General features: G+C 42.8%; 1 protein-coding gene across 1 annotated transcript; it reads left to right on the top strand.

Moving 5' to 3' along the window:
- GDF11 (growth differentiation factor 11) lies at positions 1–24,246 on the top strand. The gene is made up of 3 exons (XM_063119958.1): positions 1–831; positions 21,183–21,556; positions 23,573–24,246. The coding sequence occupies exons 1-3, from the start codon at positions 429–431 to the stop codon at positions 23,951–23,953; spliced, it is 1,158 nt and encodes a 385-aa protein (XP_062976028.1). The 5' UTR covers positions 1–428; the 3' UTR covers positions 23,954–24,246.
- The last annotated feature ends 926 nt before the right edge of the window (positions 24,247–25,172 follow it).

Raw genomic sequence — 25,172 nt, 5'->3', positions numbered from 1 at the left:
TCAAAGAGGGCTGCCAGCGTTTAAAAGGTTTGACACAGAGACGAGTGAGGTTGGAAGGCTTCGCGGCCGGTGACACAAGAGGAGCGCGGAGAACTCGCTCGCTTTCCCCCTTTGGTGACAGCCCTTTTACCAGGAGATCTTTTGTTGCCTTCGCAGCCAATCAAGGCTTTTTACGACACAGTTCAGTTGGGATATAAAAGGAGAGTCCTTCTTTCTTCGCCCCCCCCTCTCTCCTTCCCCCAACAGCAAGTCACCCACCATCTCCAACCCAAAAGAACTTCTGGCCATCAGCAGCAGCAGCAGCAGCAGCCGCCGCCACTCCGCCTCCGGCAGCTGCAGCTCCTCTGCCCAAGGCCAAGCCAGCGGGATTTGGGTCTTCCAGAGAAAGGAGCGGGGTTAGGGGGCTGGGGGAGAGAAGATAGCCAGACATGCTGGTGCCCAAGTCCTCTGTTTTCGTGTGCTTCCTGGTCCTGTCCTTGGAGTTCTGCACGGGGGAGCCGGTAGAGCGAGGGGCGGATAGAGCACCCACGGCGGGAGTCCCCCTGGTGACAGAGGCAGAGGACCAGGGCTGCCCGGTGTGCATGTGGCGGAAGCACAGCAAAGAAATGAGGCTGGAGAGCATCAAATCGCAGATCCTCAGCAAGCTGAGGCTCAAAGAGGCTCCGAACATCACCCGGGAGGTGGTGAACCAGTTGTTGCCCAAAGCCCCTCCGTTGCAGCAGATCTTGGACTTGCACGACTTCCAGGGCGACTCTTTCCAACACGACGACTATCTGGAGGAAGACGAGTATCATGCCACCACGGAGACTGTCATCAGCATGGCACAAGAAAGTAAGTGAAGGCTTCTTTGTTAACGAGGCAGCACCGGGAAGGGACGTGTGGGGGGGGGGAGGCGGGGGGGGGGAAGACAGAAGCATAACTTGGGGTAAATCGCAAAGCCAACTTTCGCTCCCTCGGATTTGGGGAGGGGGGAGGAGAAAGCAGGATTCCCAGCCAGCAGCCCCACTTCGCCTCTGCTCGTCTCGGGGCGTATTGTTTATTTCAGCTAGGAATAAATCACTCGCAGAGAGGAGGCAGCGCTGCCATCGCCAGGGACCTCTGAGTCAAAGAGGATGGATTGGTCTCCCTTCTGCATATGGCTGATCTGCGGGGCGCCGACCAGGTGTGAAGGAGGCATCATCAGCCCTCTCTTTCTCCTCAGCATTGGCAGAATCTGTTTGAATATCTGTTAGGGGTTGTTAACTCTCAGGTTAGCGCCATGCTTAGCTCCCACCCACCCACACGCCCACCCACCCACGAGCAAATCCGGGGAGGGAGCAGATACCAATGGTTCCATATGTACTGGTGCAAATTAAAGGCATCATTCCTCAAAATATACATTTATCTGTCTCTTCTTCTGTTTGAAAAATTAGAGCGAATGCCTCTCTTCACCCACACCCCAGTTTATTGCAAAACAAAACAAAACAAAAAAAAACCCACCAACGCTTTTCTTTAACTTGTGCAAAGTTCTTTGCCAACTGGATGCATTTGAACGAAAGCTCTGCTTTGTGCAGAGAGTGGCTCCCTCAAGCCTTTTGCATTTTGAGTATTTTGCAAACTCGTCTTAGCTATGAGCTTTGTCACTGTATTCTTTGCGGAGCTTCTGTGGTTTGTAGCTAGGCTTGGAAAGGAGTGTGTGTGTGTGTGTGTGTGTGTGTGTGTGTGTGTGTGTGTGTGTGTGTGTGTGTGTGTTGGTGTTCATTTGAAGTACTTTTTGCCAAAACCAAATAAACCTAAGAAAGGTCGTGGAGCAGCTCTGCCCCTGGAGCACAGTTGCCAAAGGTGTCATGATTTTGAAAGGACTCCGCCAGTCATGCTCTCTTGCAAACAGAAAGGGTAAACGGCATTTCTTGTTGCTGGAGAGTGTGGCTTCTTTTTCTCCCCCTGCCAAGTTAAGGCGTAATCCCTTTTGTGAGGTTCCCTTTCGCCAGCTGCAAACAGCTCGAGAAGTTTGCCCAGCCGGAGCCTTTGGAATATCCAGCTGCCTCCCCCATCATGCACACACACTCCCCTCCCTGTTCTCTTTCCAGGTCTGCCAAGATCCACGGCCCTTTGTACTTCTCCCATTTATTATAGACTCACATGGATTGCATTTTTCTTCTGTGCAAAAACAGTTAAAAATAAATGTTTCCTAGTGTTTTGGGAAAACAAACAGAGTCACTGGGGGGTGGTGACAGTCTGGGCCTATGCGCTGTGCAATATTTCTTGCCATAATGCCCTTTGCCAAGTTTGTGTGCAAGTGGGTTGAATGTGAAAACCCAACGGCAATATTCATTCTGTGGCCACCTTCGAAGTTGGAACTGCGTGTTTCTGGACTTACGGTGTTTGGCACTAACTCTGGCATTGCCAAATACCTATTTTGTTCTGGGTGTGCACTATGGGGAGAATTTCAAGCTTCGTAGGAGGTTGTCTATGTGAAAGTAGCATAACTGGGGTGAGGTGGGAAGGGCACTTCCCCAGGTGAAGTCTGGAGAGGGTCATAAAATGAGCTTCAGATATAATATAATATGACATGATATTGCTATATTTTAAGATATATGTTATACTTTTTATTATTTTCTTTTCTTTCTGGAATAATTTGATATCTTGTCAAGTTAGTAGATGAAAAACCACTTATTAGCTTGTTGGGAGGCTTAATGAGGGCAGCATCCCAGCCACAGAGGAACCTTTGTATTGTCTCATTAGCTCAGGACAAGGAGCCTAACACAGTAAAGCACATTCAGCTACTGAATTCAGCTGCAGGTGGAGGTGTGAGGAACTAGAACCATATGGCTATCCAGCTGCTACTGACTGGATAGCAGCAGGTTGTTGTTATTTTGTATCCTAGTTGTCTCACTGTAGAGCAGCAAGCAGGGGGAGTTTTCTATCAGAAAAGTGAGAGACAGCACCAGTACCCTTAAAAGTAAAAGAAAGAAAGAAAAAGAAATCTATTTTTTTTTACTCATCCAGATGGCCCTGTTGAACTTGGAGCCCAAAGAGAAGAAAAAGTGTAGACATTTGAATAGCTGCAGCTCTGCATTATGAGTCTGAAACCTAATGATGCCTCCCTCTTTGCCTTAGCCTCAATGAAAAACTTCCTAAGATAGAAGGTCCTCTTGTCAAAACATGACATATAACAAACACCACAACTCTACTTAAAAACATGATCTAGCAGACCTCTCTGGGGACTGGCTCACATATACATGTCCATCAGCAGATGACTGCAAATCAAGCAACTTGCCGTGCAAATAGGTTATCACAGAAACAACACCAGAGACAGAACTTACAAATTTCTCACATTAACTCAAATGGATTGCTTTTCAATGAAGTCAGTTCACACATTCAGTTGCAATCATCAGCCACTATCCAGCTAAAGCTAGATATCACTAAGCTCTATTGAAACCAATGGAACAAGTCAGTTGCAATTTACTTAAATGTAGTTGCTTTCAGTGAGACTTGGCCATGAGTAATCTTAGTGGGATTGGAGCTATCAAGTACACTAATCAGTTATGCGCATAAGCATGTGTGAACTAAGGCTTCCATGTGCATGCACATGCATGCACACACCTTGTGATGAGGCTTCAAATTAGGGTAACATACAAGTAATAGCATCAAGTAGGGCAGAGGAGGAGACTGAGATTTTGAATGGAAAGTGCATCACAATGCTTTTGGGGTGCTAATAAGAACATAAGAAATGCCATGCAGGATCAGACCGAGGGTCCATCCAGTCCAGCGCTCTGTTCACACAGCGGCCAATGTTTTTGCTGTTGCAGATCTACCAATTTTTACAATACCTGGAATACTGATGGTACTCAATGAGTGCTAAATAGTAGTACTGTGCCTTAATGAGACTGAAGTACACCCATATTATCAATTTTATATGGAAGTGAGGGCTGTTTGTAGATTACACTGCAAATACTGTCACAGGCATAGATCTTTTCCAATCCATCCATGACCCACATAGAAGAGCTATCTAAGTGCTTCTTATCAGCACCTTGGGTACCACAGAAATGGCCTCCCTAAATCTAAAAATGCCTGATGCTTTTTTTCCTTTGTAATGTTTTTCTTACCATTTTTGATATACGAGGTGTACAATCTTTATCTAATTAATATTTTGAATTCATGAGCCATGTATAGAAAGAGCATGAGAGAATGGTTAAATGTCTCTAAATCCATTGTCTGCCATTAGCCTCCATCCCATTAGAATTCATAGCTGCATCATCAGCCCAAACATGTAAATAATGCCTGGTGAGCTAGCTGAAAGTGAGAGGAAGTGGAGAGAGATCAGGCAGAGAGGGTAGAATGGAGGAGATGTGGTTACCACTGATTTCTGTAACATGCTTGCCTTCTGCCTTCCTTAACCACAATTTATTTAGTATCAGCACATGTATCATTGCAAAAATGACTCAGTGGTAAGTTGGCTATGAACTTCTGCTTAATTTTGTAGCAATTTAATACCAGCTCCATAAAGTTGGAAGAGGCATGCAGTGTTTCTTTTCTTTTCTTCCTCCCCCCCTTTTTTCCCCCCAATGTTTCTTTTAAAAAAATCAGTTATGTGTCAGATCAGAATTACTTCACTGGTAATCAGTCAGATATCCAGGCCAAGAAATCATTAATGAAATCACTATGAGACAACAATTTAGATCCTTTGCAAAGGATAGCTTACTTAGGAATAGACAGATAAAGAGGCTCACCAAACATGATGGAATACCTGCAAAACATTTCATCTGTATTCATCACTAAGTTTAGAGTAATGTCACTCATGTTTGGCATGAGGTGACAATAACTAAAGGTTGTATAGAATATAAGGACAGAGAGAAGTAATTTACAAATACATAGACTCAACTGAGCTGGAGATTTTTGTTCATCTGAGTGAATCGCAGAGTTTCCACAATCATGATTCCTAGCCCAGCTTGAAACTTCCTCGGAATCCAGCCCGAAGCTCTTTCAGTTCATGTATGACATGGATTCCATGTATTTCTTAATCCTTTTTGCTCCTGTACACTAAAATAGGGTTTGAGTAGATAGTACTAGAAAAAATACGTGTTTGGTCTAATTTACTCTTGTAGATGGATGGATGTTCTTGTTTTTCTGGAAGAGTCTGTATATCTAAGGATGTAATTCCTGCCCCCTCATGGGGGCAGGAATTACTGGCTTAATATCCCTTCATGTAGGAAGAACAGAGCAAGCAACTGCTATGCTACCCTTGTTTGCTATTATAGGGTAAAACAAGAACTGCCATGGCCCCATCATACTATGGAGATACAGTGGACCTATGTGAGAAAGTAGTTTCTGGCTCCTCTTATTTCCTGTGGTTGGAATTGAGAGAACAGCTGTAATGAGTGTGTGAGGTTGTGAATACAGGCGTTTGACCTTTCTGGATGAAGAATCTGCTGGCATTATTATGAGGCAATATTGTCCATCCCATAGAAAACAATAGTTATCCAAATCTTTAGCTGACTGATTAAGAGGAACTGTAACATTGCCATGATCCCCCCAGATTCTTCATAGAAACCACTATATCCTAATGCTGTCATGTCTTTTTCTCATAGTGACCAAAAGACCTTCCAGTGGTGTTGTTCCCATTCAAATCTGGCCTTTGAAAAGAGAGAGATGTTCTTGTCTGTGTTATACTAGTTAATCAGTAGGTGGCATCTTATCATTCAGGGTTTCTGTTATTGTTTATTTATTTATTTAGCACCAACAATGTACTTGGTGCTGTACTACAGCAGCATCAGTCCATAAGAGATGTTGTTGTTTTTTCATAACAAACATGTGATTGATTTGATTTATTAAACACCTCACAAATAAATTTCTCTAGGTGTTTTTTTATAGCCAATATTTTGTGGATATGGCACCTGTGACACCATCTCCTTGCTTTCGGACAATTATGAAAAGATACTCTACACCTTTCATTATCCTTTCTGTTGTTTATAACTGGATTTTCTCTAATGTATAATATTGCCCCTAGAGCTAGAAGTTCTTTGTCCTCTCACTGCTTCCATTTTATGATATGTGTGTATATAGGGAATGCCATGGCACTATGCAGAACACAATATAGCAGACAGAATATGTTCTAGTGCACCAAGGTTGGAAACCTGTAGAATTAGATAATAATAGAAGCTGGATCTTTCCCATTTCTGTTGTACAGAGGAGTAATCCTTCTCTGTTAAACTTAAATGTTTATTGGAATGATCTGAACTTAATTCAGATGGTGTAAATTATACTGATTAGTAAGTTTATTCTTTTTCTTCACCCAATTCTTTTTCTTCACCTATGTATCAGTCAGTTCTTGGGTATACCTTTTGGCTTGCCACTTCATGAACATAATTAAGAACACAAGAAGAGCCATGCTAAATTGGATCTAAAGCCTATCTAGTCCAGCATGCTATTCATGCAGTGGCTGACCAGATGCCTGTGGGACGTCCAATAGTGCACTCCTGTGCATATTCCTCAAAAAGTGGCACAGAGAGGCATACTGCCTATGATATTAGAGGTAATAATATACCCACCATGACTACTAGCCATTGACAGCCATATCCTCCATGAATACATCTAATTCCTTTTTAAAACCATCCAGGTTGGTGGCCATTGCTACATCTTAAGGTAGTGAATTTCATAGTTTTTAGAATGTGTGGAAGTACTACTTATCTATCTTGAATCATTCACCATTTAGCTTCATGGGATGACCCTGGGTTCCACTATTATGAAAGAGGGAGAAAAACTTCTCCTTATCCATCTCTATCATGTCACTATTTTTTCTAAGCTAAACACTTCCAAATATTGTAACCTTTCCTCATAGAGAAATTACTCCAGCTCCCTGCATTGCTTTTCCAAAACTGCACATTAAGTCACTCTTTACGAGTTTGCTACTGGCAAGAGAAAGCATATTTGCTTTCTTGTATACACAAGGTCTGCCACCACACTTGGGGACACATGGTCCTTGTAAACTGTCTGCCTTCTTAGAAGAGCAATTTCCAAAGCTTGCTGTATCTTTAGATCCACTTTCTGATGGTAGCTTCTTGTCCACACAGATTTCTATGCTGAACAGAGAACCCAGGCCCCACCCACATCAATCTGACCTCTGACAAGTCTATACCAAATGGAGAGTCAAAATCCATCAGTCAGTCATGGGAGCCTAGTAGGTGGGTCATCATGAGGTTGTCCATCTCCACTGGATTTTGGGAAACAATCAAGCACAAAGGGCGAAGGATGTATGTTTAGCTGCTGGCTCAGAAGGTGAGAGTGAAAGGAGGATCCTGAACAGAACCAGCATGGTTTTATTATAGTGTGGTTGTGTATCCATCTGTGCCTTTGGCAGAGTATTTGCTGCTGCTGAGATGGTAATGATGAACTCTTGATTGTTCAGGGCTTGTAGGTGTTAAGACAAAACTGCTTGCTAATCGGTAACAATTACTTAAGCATCTAAAGGGAACAGAGCATCCTGTCCCTAGGATCCCTAAGTTATTAGAAGTAGAAACTGTTTCACTTCAAGTCCCATTCCTAAAAGATTAGGGCAATCAGTGAAACTGCTGGAATGAAGACTGAAGTCAACATTGAATGCTAGACTTTTTAAAATTAATTTTTCAATTGTTATTTTAACAAAATAAAATGAAACAAATACTGAAGAAAACCCCCCCAGCAACAGTATAGTTACATGTATCAAAATATCAGTTTCCATGAAATACAGCATTCTTAAAAAAAAAAAAAAAAAGACAGATTATGCATAAACTTCTAGAAAAGCAGACCAAATGCCCATGTATATATCCATTTGTGAGTGGTGCCTATATACCACCCATTCAAATGTTAATAGTGTTGTTAAGTCCTCAATCCATTGCATTATAGGAGGTGAGCATTTGTCCTTCTAATGTTATAGTATCAGACTTTTGGCTGTCAAAAGGACTTGGAAAATCCATTTGCACTAACCACACGTTAACTTCCAAGAAACTTCTAAGGATACATACCTTAAAGTGTGTTCCAGTACAAAGTTTATCTATATTATGACATTGTGTGCTAAACTTAGGCTTTTCTCAGAGGTCTTTAGCAAATATATCACACGGTCAGTTTGATGTTCCTGGGTTCAGATCAACAAGATTTATGTCATGAGCTCTGAAATTAAAGTAACACAGGCTGTGCCATGGAGAAGGTTAGGAGCAAGGGGTTAAATCCTTCCACTTTCTGATTCCTAAGCCTTGCCCATGTCAAGCACCACACTACATGCTTCTATGGAATCAGAAAGAGACTATGGTTCTTAGACTTCATAAGACAAACTTGTGACCAAAGAACTAACTAGATTCTTCCTAATTCCCAGTAAATTTTCTTTACAAAGTTTTCTCTGCAATATGCTTATAATTAGATAGGGGTAAAGGGATGCCTTGGAAATGGACCTTCTTGGACATGGTACAACTTCAAACAGAGTTTCTGTAGGAGGAATGGTGGGACACTGAAAAAGCCCTTCATTTTAATGATCAAAAGGTTCAGGTTTGTGTGAGAAGGAGAGTCTTTAAAGCTAATGGTCTGGTTGTTGTTATCCAAATGAATTTGGCCCATGGACTTCAGTTATCAGTCACCAGTAAACTAGGGCACAGAGTACTTAGGTTTGTTAACATGTACTACTAAATGGAATAAATACTTCAGTTATCCATCTCTAAAGAGATATTTTTCTGCTTCACTGCTATAGCTCTACAGTTGCAAAGAATGCAGTAGGGTTTCTGAGAATTTCTGAGGAAGGCAACCCCAAGCCGGTAGGCTGCCTAATCTGGCCCACAGATGGTTGGGCACCCTCTTTGTGCCCCCTGTCCTGGGGAGAGGAATCTCCATGTTATCTCCAAGCTCTGATTGGATAACATGAGGATTACCCTGCTCTCAGCCAGAGCATGCAGGATTGAGTCCCTTCCTGCACTGTTCACATCCCAATTAGAATGCAAGCAGCGTGAGAAGGAGGCGCTGGTGCTCGCAAGAGCCAGCTGAGTCTCTTTCTACATGGAGAAAAGAAAAAAGTGGTAGGGCAGACTCAGTTATGTCATGGGAGGGGAGGGGAGGGGCTCCAGGGCAGGGCCCCCACTCTTTTGATGCCATCTAGCCCACTAACATGAACGAGTGGGGGCAATCTGGCACTCAGACCAAAATAGGTTGCCAGCATCTGCTCTAATTGTTCTGCCTCAATGGGCAGATTCAGAAATTATTTCTTATGAAATGTATGGTTGCACATAATGTTTTCTCATTATTGTAGAAAGGACTTGTAATCTGCAGCAATAACCGAAAACTTAGATGGAACCTTTCCCCTTCTTTATTGTCTATTGCACTCTTGTGGCTATATTAGAAACCAGATCCAGTAAGAGGTTTACTGATTGGATTGTGAGAGATGACAGCAATGTTGTAAGCCGGCTCCCAGCTGAAACATCCACCCACCCCACTTGGACCTCATGTTGAGAGTCCTTTTACCCCTCAATTTATGAAGAGATTTATTTACAAATCCTGAGTACTGTTTTGTAGTACAAATAACACATGCTGTGTACCCAGAGAGAGTGAAAAAGTGACCTACTAGAGATCAAATAGATCTAAAATTGTGGATCAGGCCTCTCCATTGGCCTTGCATGTTATGTCATGTCTTCTCTAGAACATTGCTGAGGAGGTTAAGGAAGTGAAAGTACTCAAAGCCATTAAGTCCTCAGGAGGGGTGATTCACACTGAACACTGGACTTGAAACCAACTGAACATATTGCATGGCTTAAAAAGAAAACCTAGCCTCTAAAATGGAAGACAAAATGGCCACCACAGAAAAGCAGTTCTAGGAGACTCATAAGGAAGATAAACAGTAGTTTAGAAGTAAGTTATTTGACTTAAATAAATAATGCCTATGTAATAATTTAATGAGAACAGGACTAAATTCTTATCATATAGATTGTGGACATGGGAAGTAAGCTTAAAATTAACAGATTCAGGACTCTGCAGAAGTGAAGGTGAGGAAAGGATATTGTACGCCTCCCATATCACTGATACATATCTCTTTATTGGGACAAATCTCTCCACTTAGGGAATAAAAGTGAGTTTGTGAATGATGCTTTGTGGTACAAGAGAATCTAAAGGAGCAAATTGGACCCCACAGCAGAATTTTCTATGCATCCAGATCAGAATTACATTGTGAGATTCTCAACAGTCAATATACAGTAGGATTAGATGCCCCATAATATGACTTTGCACGTATTTCAGAACCATAAGCCTGGCTCATTGTTTCCCTTGTATTAAAGGGATGTTTCTGGAATAATCTATGATTCTAAATGCTCATTTGAACTGGGAACTATTGCCCGCTGGGAGGGGAGGCAGCGTATGGTCCGGAGCGTGTGAAGGCTGAGCGGAAGGAAGGGGTGTTGGATGGGAAGGTGTGGGGGGCACAAGTGTGAGGAATCGCAGTAGGGAGAAGGACTTCCCTCCTGGCCAATTCTACAGCTCATTGAGAAATTTCCTTCCCCAGCATTAATAGACTTGGATGGCTTTGAAATTTTACTGCCCATAAAATCGGCGACACGCTGGGGCTTTTTTCTGTGTTAAATGTTTGCTGCTCCTCCCCACAACCATTCCTCTTCCCTTAACAACTCCCCCCACCAAAAAAGTAAAAACGTAAAATCAAGCCAGTGTGCACACACCACCCAGATTCAAATTGACAAGGGTAGCCCAATCTGATTTTAATTAGCTACCTGGAATAATTCCCTTTGCTCTAGGTTCATTGGATGGGCTGGAGCTCATCAGCTGGACCTAATCCACTGGACTCCTAGATTCCACCTCCTGGAATCCCTACCATTTTTTCTCATTTTCTTTTCCCCTGATGACAGTTATGATTTTTGCTCCTGACACTCTTTCATGAAGCAATTGTGTGTGTGAGTATTTTTATGGTTCCTGAACAGAAGGAAGGGAAGGTTTTATAGGCAGTGGGGCCATAAACCTTTCTGGGTCCCCTCTCCTCACTCCTTCTGTCCTGTCCTCCCCCCCTTTTTAATCTAAAGCGTACATTTCCCCCACCCATAGACAAGAAACTAGGGAAGGATAATTGGGTTCTAAACCATTTATTGGCTACCCGTGACCCCTGCTGACCTTTCATTTGGGCACTGAAGGTGGGGAGGGGAAGTTAATGAAGTACCTTGAAGGGAGATGGGAGGGGGTGACAGTGTGAAATCCACCAAACGCTGTACTCCCCACCCCACCATCAGTACTGCATTCTGTAGGTGTTTTGCTGGAAGGTGTGAGGTCAGGGTTTTGAGGCTGAGGGGTATCAGGAGAACTGGGGATAGTGAGCATTGATAAAGTAGAGGACTGAGGTTGGTACTGTAAGGCATAGGCTGAGTTGTGACTTCAGTTATGCCCATTTTTAAGAAGTTGTGGAATGGGGAAATTTGTCAAAACTGAAATAAATAAAATGTTGTGCTGATAGTTTAGAAGGTTAACTAAGATATCTTGATTAATTGCTGGCCATTTATGCCAGGGGTATATTTATAATATATTTCTGCAAAGTTGCATTTCTGCACTAAGAAAATCCAATATCATTTTCTTGTTGATCGTGCAAATACATGGGAAATACCAGCAGGAAATGGTGATACATCTTCTATCCTTTTTAATAAGACTTGCAGGGAGTTGCTGCCCAAATCCCATTGAACATGGGCAACTGTAAAGCAGAGATGGACAGAAGGTAGATCAGGATTTACTGGTAGATCTCCAGCTGATTTGCAGTAGATCAACAAGGGTTTCCTATTACTAATGATTTAAGAATAGAAAAGGCCTTTTTATGCTAAATTAAGACAGCTTGTGGGTGTGGGTGTGGATAGGAATAGATTTGTGTACAGGCTCCAGTTCTGGTAATGAAAGCAAATTCCATGACTGAGGCTGCGCTCCGAGGCACCTTGTTCTGTAATTTTGCATCTTGAGCCACTATTTTCCACCTGGTTCTGGTTGGCAGACCTTAGGGTTTTAGGGGGAAAACATAGTAGATCCTGTAAGTCTAAGGTTTGAACACGCTTGCTGTAAAGCACCAGCACTTAATTTCCCCCACAGTGTGGAAATAACTATATTGAGGTTATATTATTACCACCAGTGGATTTCTATGTGTGGTCATAAATACTCATAGTTCTGAAAGTCCTGAGGGGTTTATCTCTTGTGAAATGGCATATCAGCATATGGCTGTAGAAATGTTCTCCAATGCAACTTCAATAATAACAACTAGTAATGGAAATTATAATTGCCCTCCCCAGTAATTGGTGTGTTGTGTGATTCTATAAACATTAGAGGAATTGGCATCAGTTGAGAATGCTAGTGGAATGTAAGCAGTATTATAACTACTCCATGTGTGAGCCTGTATAGAGTGATCTAAATCACTCAGTCAGCTGCGGCCACTGTAGTATATGATATATGGTCAGCAATAGTGACTATATATGTCAGGGCTGCATTTCTGTAAAGTATGTCAGCAAGATGACTTTGGAGATCAGGGCCAGATTAACCATTATGTTAACTAAGCTACATAATAGAGCCCCAGCCAAACTAGAACTCTTTCTGTGTTGTGCATTACCTCGTTGTTTTCCAAGGCAGAGACTGGAATGTGACATTCTGATAGTTTTCTATGATTCCTGTTTCTCAAAACATAACCGACCCCCCCCCATCAGAGAACAAAGCAATGGTGATCATATCTCCATCTATAGAGGAATTCAGAATGTATGGATTTAGCCAGTATGAAGAAAAAAATACTATCTATTTCTATTGTAGAAGACTTCAGAAGGCAGAAAGGATGGATGAGAGAGTGGGAGGCTCTATGTGTGCATGGGATACTCTCTGTTAGAATACTCTCACAGAAGAAACACATCATTTATTAGAAATATATGGAGCCTCAGAATATGTTTCAGAATAGTTCCCTTGTAGTTCACTTGGCCGCCTTGAGGCCCAGTATTGGGCAAAAGGCAGGATACAAATAAATATTATAAATCATCATCATCATCTGGCCTTGGAAGCAAAGGAAAGTCCAGACACTTAGAGATGTGCTCCTGGAACTTTAATATTTGAAATATTGATTCAACTCTATGTAGTAGGGCTGGTTGTTGTTGCTGCTGCTGTTTTTGGGGAGCTAGGGGTGGCGACAGCCGACAGAAAGCTCTGGCGTGGGCTGGTCCATGAAGTCACGAAGAGTCGGAAACGACTGAACGAATAAACAACAAAATAGCTAGACCTAAGGTTTATCCCTGGATCGTCCAGGGGTCAAACCTGTTCATCTGGGTGACACACAGGGGATCCAGTGCTCAGGCAGGGGCGAACCCTGGATGATCCCAGGATAAACCTTAGGTCTAGCTGTGGCCAAGGTCTTGCCTCAGGAAAAATTGATGTGGATGCCTAAGAACTGGATTCCCCTCCCAGCTGAGGAATACAATAGCACACAGAACTGAGGGGGGGGGGAGAGAGAGAGAAACAGAAGGTGATTAGCAGGAGTGATTAGCAATGGAACTTAAAATAAGCTGTAAGAAAGAGATGTAGGAAGTGCCACCTATTTAGCTACTAAGGACAATTTAAATCTTCTTAAAAAGCCAAATATTTACTAGAAGGGGTGACTAGCCATTGGAACAGAATGCAAATGGAAGAGACAGATGTTACAATGCTGGAGTTGATAGAATTCTGCTTGTGTGAACAGACTGGAAGCTCTTTGTGAAGGTAATTGTCTTCAAGCCTAGAATGTGTCTGACTCATTGCTGCAGCAATAGAAACAAGGAGTGCAGAGCAGTAGCTTTTTCCATACTAATCCCATCTTCCTCTTCCATCTCCTCTCTGACCTGTAGAGGCCACTTTTCTAACCAGAAGGCTGATATGGTTCATTACTCGTATTTGTACCCAAATACTTATGGTGTTTCCACCCTTAGTTCAGCCTGACTATGAGGAAATTTCAAATTGCCAGTGAATACTAATGATAACAATGGTTAAATGAAGGCTCCCTTAAATATTTGGGTCAGTAGAAGAATGGTGTATGAATATATTCCATAGCTTTGGCTGTAACACCTGTGGGGAAAGGCTAGGTAGCTGGGCTGTGGGGAAAAGTGGGTGGAGCTTTGGGGGCCACACAGGGAGTGGCCGAGGGCCATATGCAGCCCAAGGGCTGCAGGTTGTGCACCCCTGCCCTAAACAACTTGGCTCCAGGATGGCCTCTTCTTGTATGAGCCTGCCTGCCTCTTTCAGATTCTCTGAAGAGGCTCTTCTCCACATCCCTTTGATAGCAGAGGGGGCATGACTGATCAGGATGCAGGAGAGCTTTTTTTGTGCTCATACCAAGATTATAGAATTCCCTGTCTTGGATAGGTTATTTGGGTCTCATTCTTGGCTTTCTGCCACATAGCTAAGATGTTTCCTATTTATTCTGGCAGGCATTTGACCTGCTGCATTGATTATTCTTAATGGACCCATTTCTTGTTCTAAGCTGCCTTTATCTGTTGTATCACCCTCATCCATTTTACATTGTACTGATATGATTTATACATTGATTTTGAAGTTTTTAACCTTTTTGTTAGTCACCCACCCTAAATACTGTATTAAATAGAAGGGTGTGTGTATGAATTTACCTAAATAAAGCAAATAACTAAATATTTCAGTTTGTGCTACTTCACACTTACATGCATTTACTTGACAACTGCACATTCTCTTCTCAGTTTCTCCCCCTCAAGCACTCAGAATCTGAATGCTTGTAGAATCAGGTCACAACAGCTAGATAGACTGCAGGTCTGCAGGGTAGGTATGAGTGGAGACCATACCCCACAGAGGGGAGCCAAAGCCAATTCTATAGTTCTGATGGTTAGTATTTGGAGTAAGCTGTATAAGAAAGCATTCACCAATTGCTGAAGATGAGTGAGGGCTTTTACTGGCTCAATCTGAGTTATGTCTTGATCTGCATTTGTAGCAATATTCTTTCTAAGGAAACCATGTGAACTATGCTCCAAGTCCCATAGAAATCTCACTCCTTGTTGACAAGGCACATGGGGATCAGAAGGAGACTGCGAAATGGCCCCAGAACTGACATCCACATCTTAGAGTTAGCTCAAATAATTCATGGATGAGATATAATCTACTCTAATAGTCTTGTAGTTCCAATATTTGGGGACAGATTCAGCTCAGATACTTCTACTTGGAGCGTCCCTGAATTCCATGGAGCAGTGAGTTAGATCCATCGATGGAACTTGGTATTCCAGGTTTGCTAGTCACATTGCAATGAGGACAGATGGGTGGGTGGAGGAAATAAAGGAGGCAGAACATCCAATACTGAAGATAGACTTTTTACCCAGGGAGGAAATTCCCAGTGTCTGGAGATTCCTCTCTATATGCCAAAAACTTCTCCCTTCCTTCCCTGCGTGGGGAATTGCTAGGGGCAGGACACAGAACCATGGACAGCGCTCTGGTAAGTTTTGGGGGGACTTATTCAGTACCACTGAGAACACCTGAGATGAACCACAGCAACAGAGAGAGGCTTTATGTTAAATGCAAGTACTAGTGAATGATGCCCACAAATAGCCCCACCTCACTTTGAGACCTCAATGTAACAAACCACAGTTCCTAGTAAGCTTTGTTTCCAAGACTGGATTGTGTGCCTTCCCCCCAAAAAAATTCATAGCTGCCTTTTTCACCTTAGCCTGGGCAATGTCCATGATTGTGCAGTGTGTTTCCCATGGCTTGGCCTGAAACACTGGGGGTGGGGGTGGGGAGGTTTTCTGTCACTTTAAGATCTGGCAGAGACTGGCGTGGGGGGGGGGAGAAATTCCCAGAGGAGCACAGCATTAATTTGGGACTTGTGCACAGCAAATTGCCTTGGGCATTTGTTAGCAGAGGCCTTCGCTCGTGGTCGGCTGTACAATGAGAGGAGGAGGCTGGTCCGTGTCATGACCTTGGTGTGTTAGTAGGGCTTGCAGTTCATGGCACATGCAGCTGGGGGTGATTAAGCTGAACAGGGTGCACCAGGCAGGGGCAAGGGGGCACTCCTAGCTCAATTTAACCCAGATGTCTGTGAACAGATGAAGTGTGTAGGGGGTTTGGCCACTGGGCACTGCTGGCTGATGGTGTGGAGGGGGAAAGGAAAGGAAGTGCCTCCCTCTCACACTGCTTAGCTTATCTGTATTGCAAGAACACTCAAATCTAATTGCTAATCTGTCTGTTTTGATGGAGGTCACCCTCCATTCTTCTTCCTGGCCATTCTTTCTTAGCTGAGGAAGGGTGGAATGTCATGTCTCCAGCATCTTGACCTTGAGTATTCTTTTCTCTTGTTTTCACTGTCCAGCTTATTAATGTTTATAGCCTCTGTCTTGGCCTACCTGTTGTAGGAGTTTAAAAGGATTCTCAGTTTAGTCCTTTATCTATGTGGGGAGGGCGATGATTTTCTGACAGGCCCTAATTTCTTTCTAGATTAGAGTATTTTTCTCTCAATTTGTACCCTCGGAATTGAGGGGTGTTCACTTTCTCAGCATTGTTGGTGTGGTCATACTATTCTCAGAGGTTGTTATAGATATGTTTGTGAAAAGTATCCTACTTTTTCAGTAAAACCCAGGATAATGTATGTACCTCAGACCTAGTCAAACTGAGTGTGTGAATGTGTCCTAGTTCCCCATGAGCTTGTTTTGTGTTCCCCTTACTTCTCTAAGCAGTAGGGGAGTTCAAGGACAGTCTTTTTTAGAGTCAGTCCCCATGGAAGGAGGAAGGCTTTGGAACCTTAAAGGTGGTTAATAAGCTATAGTGGTTTGTTAACCACCCTGTGCATGCACTTGATTTACAAAATTACTCTCACCAGGCAAGGTGTGTTGTGATGTCCAAACTTGGTGTTTGACAAATCATCTAGGACCCACCATGACTTATTAACCATGCTTGTATTGTGAAAACTGGCCCAGTATGTTTATATATTTTTGTTTAGAAATAACAAGATGAGCATAGAGAACCAAAGAAGCTTGTCTTTAAAGAAGCATTAGTTTCCCCAGAAGCAAAAAACATATTGTGGGTTTCTTTCAACATTCCTTCTCTTATTTCTTTTTGTGCTTACATTCAAACTTGCCAAACTATTTTCCAGCCTCCTCCCAAGTAAGCAGAGTATATTCTGTAACTAAAAGCCATCAGCCATTTTGAGCTGTGAATTAAGCCATCATTGTCTACTGAAGAAGCAATTGCATTTTGCACAGCAATTACAAACTTTTTGCAAGAGCCATACAACCATCTTCTTTAATAATATATTTTTCTTGCTGAATTTAGCTGCCCCGATTAAGAGTCTTTTAAAGCTGAAATACACCAGGTTTCCTATTGCTCAATGATTTCTATCGTCTGCCCGTTTTATTTTCTCTGACCCATGTTGATGGGGTTTATCTTCTTACTTTGCTATCAATCCTTTTGAATGTTTGTCTGTCTTTCTTTGTGCCACTCCCTCACATTACACATACTGAGGTGGAATGAGTGGATAAGGGAGATTTTCCCTGCTTAAACACCTGTTCTGTCCTTTCAGCATGTATGCCTATTGTAGATGCTGCACTGCTCAAATAGGCTGAGGGAAGGTCTCCATCTTCCGACAGGTCATCTATTATCTATACAAGGGGGGCGGGATGTGTCTCTATCTAGCTCCGTCTGTAACTCCACATGCTGACCTTTCTCAGTGTTAGACAAAATGGAAGCAGAAATGCTCACCTCCTATCATGCAATGGATTGAAGACTCATTCTCCTTCCCTACTTGCTCTGGAATAAACTGAAGTTTTGATACTAGGGCAGGCAGGGGAAGAGGATAGACCTGTGGAGGTATGACACAGGAAGCAAAGTGGTTTTATCTTCTTATGTTACCTTGAAGCTTCAAACTCTATAGGCATGGGGCCATAGGAAAATAGGAATTTGTTCAAGTGTTTTCTTCCAGGGGGAGAGCTCTACACAGGTAATGCTCCCATTGCAAGGCAGAGCAAAAAGGCTGGTTCCTGAACAACAAAACAGACTTGTCTGTGGAAGAAGTGAGGAGGGGATTCGACAGAAGTTTGGAAGGAGGCAGTTTGCGCTCTTAGTTCCTATAGCAGGGGTGAGTAACCTGTGGCCCTGCAGATGTTACTGGACTAAAGTTCCCATCATCCCTGACCACTGGCCATACAGGGTGACACTGATGGGAGTTAGAGTCCAGCAACATACGGAGGTCCCCCATCCCTGTCCTATAGGGACTTTTTCAGAGACAATTTAAAGTTAACTCATGACTTTGGGAATTGCGTTCTTCACAATATAGAGCTGGACATACCTTTCTGACGTATGCTACAATTCCTTGGTCGCACTGATATTGTTTGGTTCTTGCGGTGCTCTGACACTGCTCCCCAGGGGGTATTCCAGTCGGGCGAGGAGAGACCAGGACCCAGTGATCCATCTCCATTGTGCCTACTACTGCCTCTGTGAGGCACTGAGGAGGGAAGGCTGGCAGCAGATGCAACCGTACAGAAGCTACTCCTCTGGGTAGCCACAGTACCGAGGCTACGAATTGGGGAAATTCTGCTTTCAAAGCCATGCCTGAGCGTTATTAGCAATGGGGACCTGACTAGGAGAGGAATGCTGAGGTGAAAAAGAAGGGAGGGAAATTCTGTTGTTGGTTAGGCCTAAGCCCTTGTCAAGTGCTGAGGTAAAAAAAAGGGAGGGGAATTCTGTTGCTAGCTAGGCCTAAGCCTTCATCAAGTGCTGAGTATTGGGCTGATTTTGGAAGGTGTAACAAGGTAAAAAGTAGAAATATTCTGATGCTAAATCAGGGCTTAGGAGCAGCTATGCAATGCCAAGTGGAGGGCCATCTATAAAAAGAGTGCTGCTTGCTGCTGCTTCTTTTTTAAACCGGAAAATTCTGGCACATATCTATTAGTGGCCAAGTACAGAGTGGAAGTTGACAGAATAAGAAAGGAGTTGCTGGTGAGGGATGCAAGATCAGGATTTAATGCTAGTAGTTGGTTCAACCAAGGAAGAACTTTGTTGTTGTTGTTTTTTAAAAAGGCATAATATTCTGATGCCAAATCTAAGTACTGATTATCAGTGGGCTGACAAGGGACATAAGGTTATCAAGTGTTACTTTCCTTTCACGATGTCTCCCACCCCCATCCCCAAAGAAAAGGAAGTTCTCTGCCCCGTTAAAGGCAGGGCAATGGTGTCCAATAGGAAGGGGTGGTCCTAACTCCTCCTTTCAGGATTTTTTTTGGAATGGCTGCCTCCTACTGGCTGAATCAGGAACAATGCCTACTCTGAAACTGTGCCCAAGCAAAACTGGGAGAAATGCAAGTATTCATTCTAACTTGGTTATGAATGTCCAAGATTTCTCACTGCGACCTAGTGTGTGTGCTGCTGCAATGTTTTTCAGCCTGCTGCCACTTCTTTTATAGCTGGCTGAGATATCTTTACTCGGTATGCTGGACTATCACACAGCATTTCTGTGTGACTGTTAAATAGATGTTGTATTACACTCAGAAGGTGGCAGGGACAACCATAGCTAGTAGCTGAGTGCATGCCTTGCACGGAGGAAGCCCCTTGTGCAATTCCCAGTCTCTCCAGTCTATTTGTGTTTTAAGGATCAGTTAGATGGTAATAGGAAAGCTCTCTTTGTTGAGACCCTGGAATTCTGCTATCAGAATAGACATTACTGGGCTAGATGGTCAAATAGCATTGACATGGTATGAAAGCTGGCTTTTTATGTTCCTACAGCTGAAGAAATTGAGCAACAGCCCCTACACTAAGACTGTTTCCCTACCCCTGAAACAATTACATCTCAATGTTCAATTCATTTTACTTACAATATTTAACAATAGTCACTGCTATGTGACTATTGCCAAGATGACAGGTCCTATCACTTCATCCCTGCTTCATACTCTTGCATGTGTAGACCAGGCCTGAGATTTTGTTTAACCCACAAAGATCCTATTCCGGCTTAAATTCTATTCTAGAGCACAAATGCAGGATCAGACCTGCCCTTATATTCTGTATTTTATCAATCATGTTTACTAAGCTTCTATTATGGATTAGAAACTTTACAGAAACATTAATTAGAAGAAGAGAAAAACTCACTCTTACACAATTCCTAAAGCACTCTGTGACTACAAAAATGACAACTACATTATTTCCTGAAACTTCAGCTGGATAAAAATCTAATCTGCATTACATGATGCTGAGTTTGTTTCTCTGAAGTTCAGAATTCATTGTGGCTTATGTAGGTACACTGAGAGTGATACAAAGGCAGAGAGAGAGAGATTGTTTCTCTAGAGTTCAGGATTCATTGTGGCTTATGTAGGTACACTGAGAGTGATACAAAGGCAGAGAGAGAGTGAGAGGACTTAATTAATGTGAGTTTTGGAGCACTGGACTAGTCAGGCTCCTCAAAGTTTCCTAGACAAGTTTGGCTCACGCGGTTCCTCCAGCTTCCAGCTCCATTCATTTGTTCTGCAGCTCTGTCTATGCAGTTCTGCCAATAGATTCTCCCTGATACATTGTTCCCTGTGAGTGTTATATTGAGGACAGGATAAGATAACAACTTTGTTGTATCAGTCCTACTACCCAGCCACCATTTTTCTTTTCTCCCTCTCAAAATGCGTTGCCAGTACACTTCAGTATTAATGAAGGTTGCAATCCTCTACACACTTACCTGGGAGTAAGTTCCGTTGGACTCAGTGGGGATTATTTTGACTGGACCCATATAGGATTGCACTGTCAATTTGCCTTTCCCCCACTGCTTCCTAATAAGAGACATCACAATTATTTATTAGCAATATAAGAATGTAATAGATCATGTTTGCCACAGGGCAGATTGCTCCATAGCTAATATTCCTTTGCAATAAGCAACATTTTTTCTGCCCAAAGAAGTAACTATGGCTTTTCTATGGCTTTATATAGCAGCAGTGACCCCAAACAATCTTATATTCAAACAGTGTATCGACATCCCCACCCCCAAATTCATTATTCCTATACATTAGATTAGTTTTTCACTAATTTATATACGTGGGTTGGATCCTGAGTTCCTTTTGGCCAGTGGGAGTATCCTGTGAATGAAGTTCTGCTTATGGGACGACACTATAGCTGGCCGAAGGGGAGGCAACTTTCAGTGATCCCCTTTCACCCTCCAGCACTGGGGAAACTGGGGTTGTGAAGAAGCTTTGCTCACTTCTCTCTCTGTTTTTTTCTGCCAGCGGACCCTGTGGTACAGATTGAAGGCAACCCCCACTGCTGTTTCTTCAACTTCAGCCCTAAGATCATGTTCACCAAGGTAGTAAAGGCACAGCTTTGGGTGTACCTGCGGCCTGTTCAGCATACCTCCACAGTCTACCTACAGATCCTGCGCCTCAAGCCAGTGACAGAGGATGGTAGCCGCCATATCCGCATCCGCTCACTCAAGATTGACCTGAACTCACGAATTGGCCACTGGCAGAGCATTGACTTCAAGCATGTCCTGCAGAACTGGTTCAAGCAGCCTCAGAACAACTGGGGCATCGAGATCAATGCTTTTGATCCCAATGGCAATGACCTGGCTGTCACCTCTCTTGGGCCTGGCGCTGAAGGCCTGGTGGGTAAACAGAAACATTCCTTGCCTTCTTCTTTCTTCATCCTAGCCCCTAATGTGGAGCTGGACGCTAAAGAAACACTTTAATTTCTCACAGAGCCCACAAAAGCTACACATGTTTGTCAACATAAGGAGCTTCTTAGGACATGCTCACCTCTATCATGCCTGGCCTCAGTGCCCTGTTGTAGCATTAGGGTAAGCTGTGCTGAGGGAGCAAGTGGGAATTCAGTAGAGGGTGTGTTCTTTCAGAATCAATGCTGACTCATATGTCTCTCTGACTCTATTCTGTTACATATGTGCCACCAGTGAGCTACATGTTGGGAGGCTGTACTGGGAAATGGAAAGTGCTTTCCCTTTCATCCTAATTTCTTTGCTTTGTGGTAAAGCTGCCTTGTGACAGCTGCTTCAAAGTCCTCTGGGAGCTGAAAGAAACACATTTTGCCCCCACTGGTTACTTGAGGATCGCAGTGCTACTGCATGTAGGTTAGTGCCCTGACCACTGGTGGCCCTTGCTGTTAGTCTTCATGGTGATGCTCTCTGATGTGCCATCCCTTATTTGATTTCACCTCTATCATAATAAACTGTTGGCTAGTCTTTAATGAACTACAAAGTCATTTTGCGTTTTGACATTAGTGGTCTCTGCTTAGATAAATATCCAGGCAATAGCCTTGGAATAGCCATGGGACATAACCTGCACCACTTCAGACCTAACCCTTGTTGTCTTCCAACACACAGGACCTTGGCACTTTCCCTTAGCCACATCTCAGCACCTCCATCACTTCCAAAAGACTGAATATTATTCACAACTAAAAATATAGGACAGTTAAGTTCCAGTTCATGCTAGCTTTGAAACTCTCTAACATCCAGAGATCTTCTTAGTATTTGCTACTAGGAGAGCATCACATTTTGAATTATTATTCATTGGCATACTGAAGGAGATACTTAATGTTATAAACATTCCACAATTAAGCCTAATCCAATGAAATCCTTAAATTGCTCCCATGTAAACAGCCATTTCATGCTGATGTTGAAATATTTTTGGTTAAAGGGTTTACATTTTTCCTATTCAAAAATATCAGCATATTTATATTTTGGGGGGGTATTTATTTTCTTTATTTTACAAATACTCTCTTGAAGTTTATTCCATTAAGTATAATTAATTATCTAACAATTCAGTTAGATTTGATTAAATGAAACCTTGGTAAAACATGATTTTTAAAATAAAAATACAAAGTAAAACAAATCATATAAAGACATGTACTCCCCATATTCTTGATGGAGTTCCCTTTATTTCACATCTTTAACCACTACCTATAAATTAATCTCTTGGTCTGTTCAGTTAGGATATCCACTTCATTTTTCTTTCTTTTTTCCTGTTAGGAGCAGATGGGATTGCATTTCTCTTGCTTAATAGTCCTACATTTGCCTAAGGAATGTAACCTTCAGATTTAATAATAGCTACTTAAAGTTGGCCTGTGCTTGGCCTCTCTAAAAGGGAAAAGGCATTACTCAAGGCCAACTTTCCCCAATCTGGTGCTGTCCAGATGGTTTGGACTACAACTCCCAGAATTCCTGACCATTGGCCATGGTAGCTAGGGCTCATGCGAGTGGTAGTATAACACATCTGGAGGGCTCTAGGTTGGGGAAGGGTGTAAAGGTTACTGCTGGGAATTGGATAAATGACAGGATATCGTGATAAGTACTGTTAGGATTGAAAGAAAGATGGATTTCAAAAGACAGATAAGAGATTGGACTGAACAGAACTGGATAAGGCTGGGGAAATGAATGTATATGAATTGGGTTGGTTTACTTCAATGGATGTATAGGGTCAGTGAGAGATGGACAGATGGGGCTAGAACAATGGATTATAGGTGGATAGGTAACATGTTTCAAAACTCTATCCCTGCAGGCTGTGTCACTTCCATGGGCTCGTTACCTCTTGCCAAAGGGATGTGGGCAAGTAGACATTGCACATGAACTCATACCTTTGTATTTTCTTTCTTCCAATCCCACCCCCAGCACCCCTTCATGGAGCTGCGTGTGCTGGAGAACAACAAACGGTCCAGGAGGAACCTGGGACTAGATTGTGATGAGCACTCAACTGAATCCCGTTGCTGCCGTTATCCGCTGACTGTTGACTTTGAGGCCTTCGGCTGGGATTGGATTATCGCCCCCAAGCGGTACAAAGCCAACTATTGTTCAGGCCAGTGTGAATATATGTTCATGCAGAAATATCCCCATACCCATCTGGTGCAGCAGGCCAATCCCCGGGGTTCAGCAGGGCCTTGCTGTACACCCACCAAGATGTCCCCCATCAACATGCTGTACTTCAATGACAAACAGCAGATCATCTATGGCAAAATCCCTGGCATGGTTGTTGACAGATGTGGATGCTCTTAAACCCCTTGCCTGTCCTGTCACTCCCTTCTCTTGATGCCCCTGGATTCCTGCTTCGAAGATGCGCCCTGACACTGATGAATCCATTCCTTAGCATTTTAAAGGAGAAAATAATTAAGAAAAGAACAAGATGAATAGAATTGTATTGAAAATCTCTGAAGTGACATCATGCGCTGTGCAATAATCAAAACAGACGTCACATTATTGGAGAGTGGATGAGTTGGCTTGGATCAATACTTTCCTCCCTGAGGCAGAACTGAAACGAGCATTCTTCTCTTCTCCTCCAAAACCTTTTGTTTGACCCATCACTGCTCAAGCTTTACTTTACTGGCAATCTCTCTTTCTTCCCAAACCCCTTTTCTCTCTTATCTGGGAAGCAAAAATGGTTATAAAAGTGAAAAAGTTCATCAGAAGGAGAGAGCCTCTTGAACCCGTTTACAAACAGCAAAAGCTTCCTAGATTGTGATTAAGTTAAATAAAATGTTGTATGGAGCTATAGAGATAAAGAGGAAATAAGAGGTAAATATTTTGTATTAAGATGAAGAAAGAAGGGAACCAGCCAGCTTGGGGGATATTTGGCATTTTGCTTGTGGGGTGGGGAGAGGGAAAGTATGGTGTGGGAATTTGAGGGTTATTAAACCTGCCTGCCTTTTGAGAGACAGAATCCCTGAAGAGATGGGAGACTCCAAAGAAATAGAAACTAGGATCCACTTGGAATGCTTCTCTGTGTTGCATGGTTGCAAGAGGTGGTGATGGAGTGGAGGTGTCATCTATAGACTCAGAGGGGTGTTGGAGGAGCTTTCTAATTGGAAGATAAGCTCCAAATTCTAGCTGACTTGGATGAAAGTCCTTTAGTTTCAGTTTCTCTCATACTATCTGACAATACCTGCTCCAAGAGTTAATGTTCCTCAGCTCCCTTGTCTTTACAAAAGTATGAACCCAATTCAATGAATTCAAACTATATGTGTCCCCTCCAAATCCACCTTTGAAGTAGTGGGGAAAGGACCATGGGGAGTTTTGTCCATGTGAGGACAAAGGGTCTCAGTTCCTTTTCTCATCTGCAGTTTGCATCATAATGAGGACTCTTCACTTGCAGAACAGGAGCCTCTCCATGATGCAGTTGGGATGGAGACAAAATTCCTTTTATTTATTTATTCTTGACAATAGAGCTTTACCTCTTTAAGCACCACTTTTGCCTAATGTTTCAATGAAAAAACACACC

Source organism: Elgaria multicarinata, chromosome 3 (assembly GCF_023053635.1).
Source record: "Elgaria multicarinata webbii isolate HBS135686 ecotype San Diego chromosome 3, rElgMul1.1.pri, whole genome shotgun sequence".
NCBI lineage: Eukaryota > Metazoa > Chordata > Lepidosauria > Squamata > Anguidae > Elgaria > Elgaria multicarinata.
The sequence above is the reverse complement of the archived record's forward strand: the minus strand, read 5'-3'. Positions and strand labels throughout refer to the sequence as shown.

Coding starts and splice junctions, on each gene's coding strand:
- GDF11 (XM_063119958.1), top strand. CDS start 429: ATGCTGGTGCCCAAGTCCTCTGTTTTCGTGTGCTTCCTGGTCCTGTCC. Junction 832..21,182: donor CATCAGCATGGCACAAGAAA/GTAAGTGAAGGC, acceptor TTTTTCTGCCAG/CGGACCCTGTGGTACAGATT. Junction 21,557..23,572: donor GGCCTGGCGCTGAAGGCCTG/GTGGGTAAACAG, acceptor TCCCACCCCCAG/CACCCCTTCATGGAGCTGCG.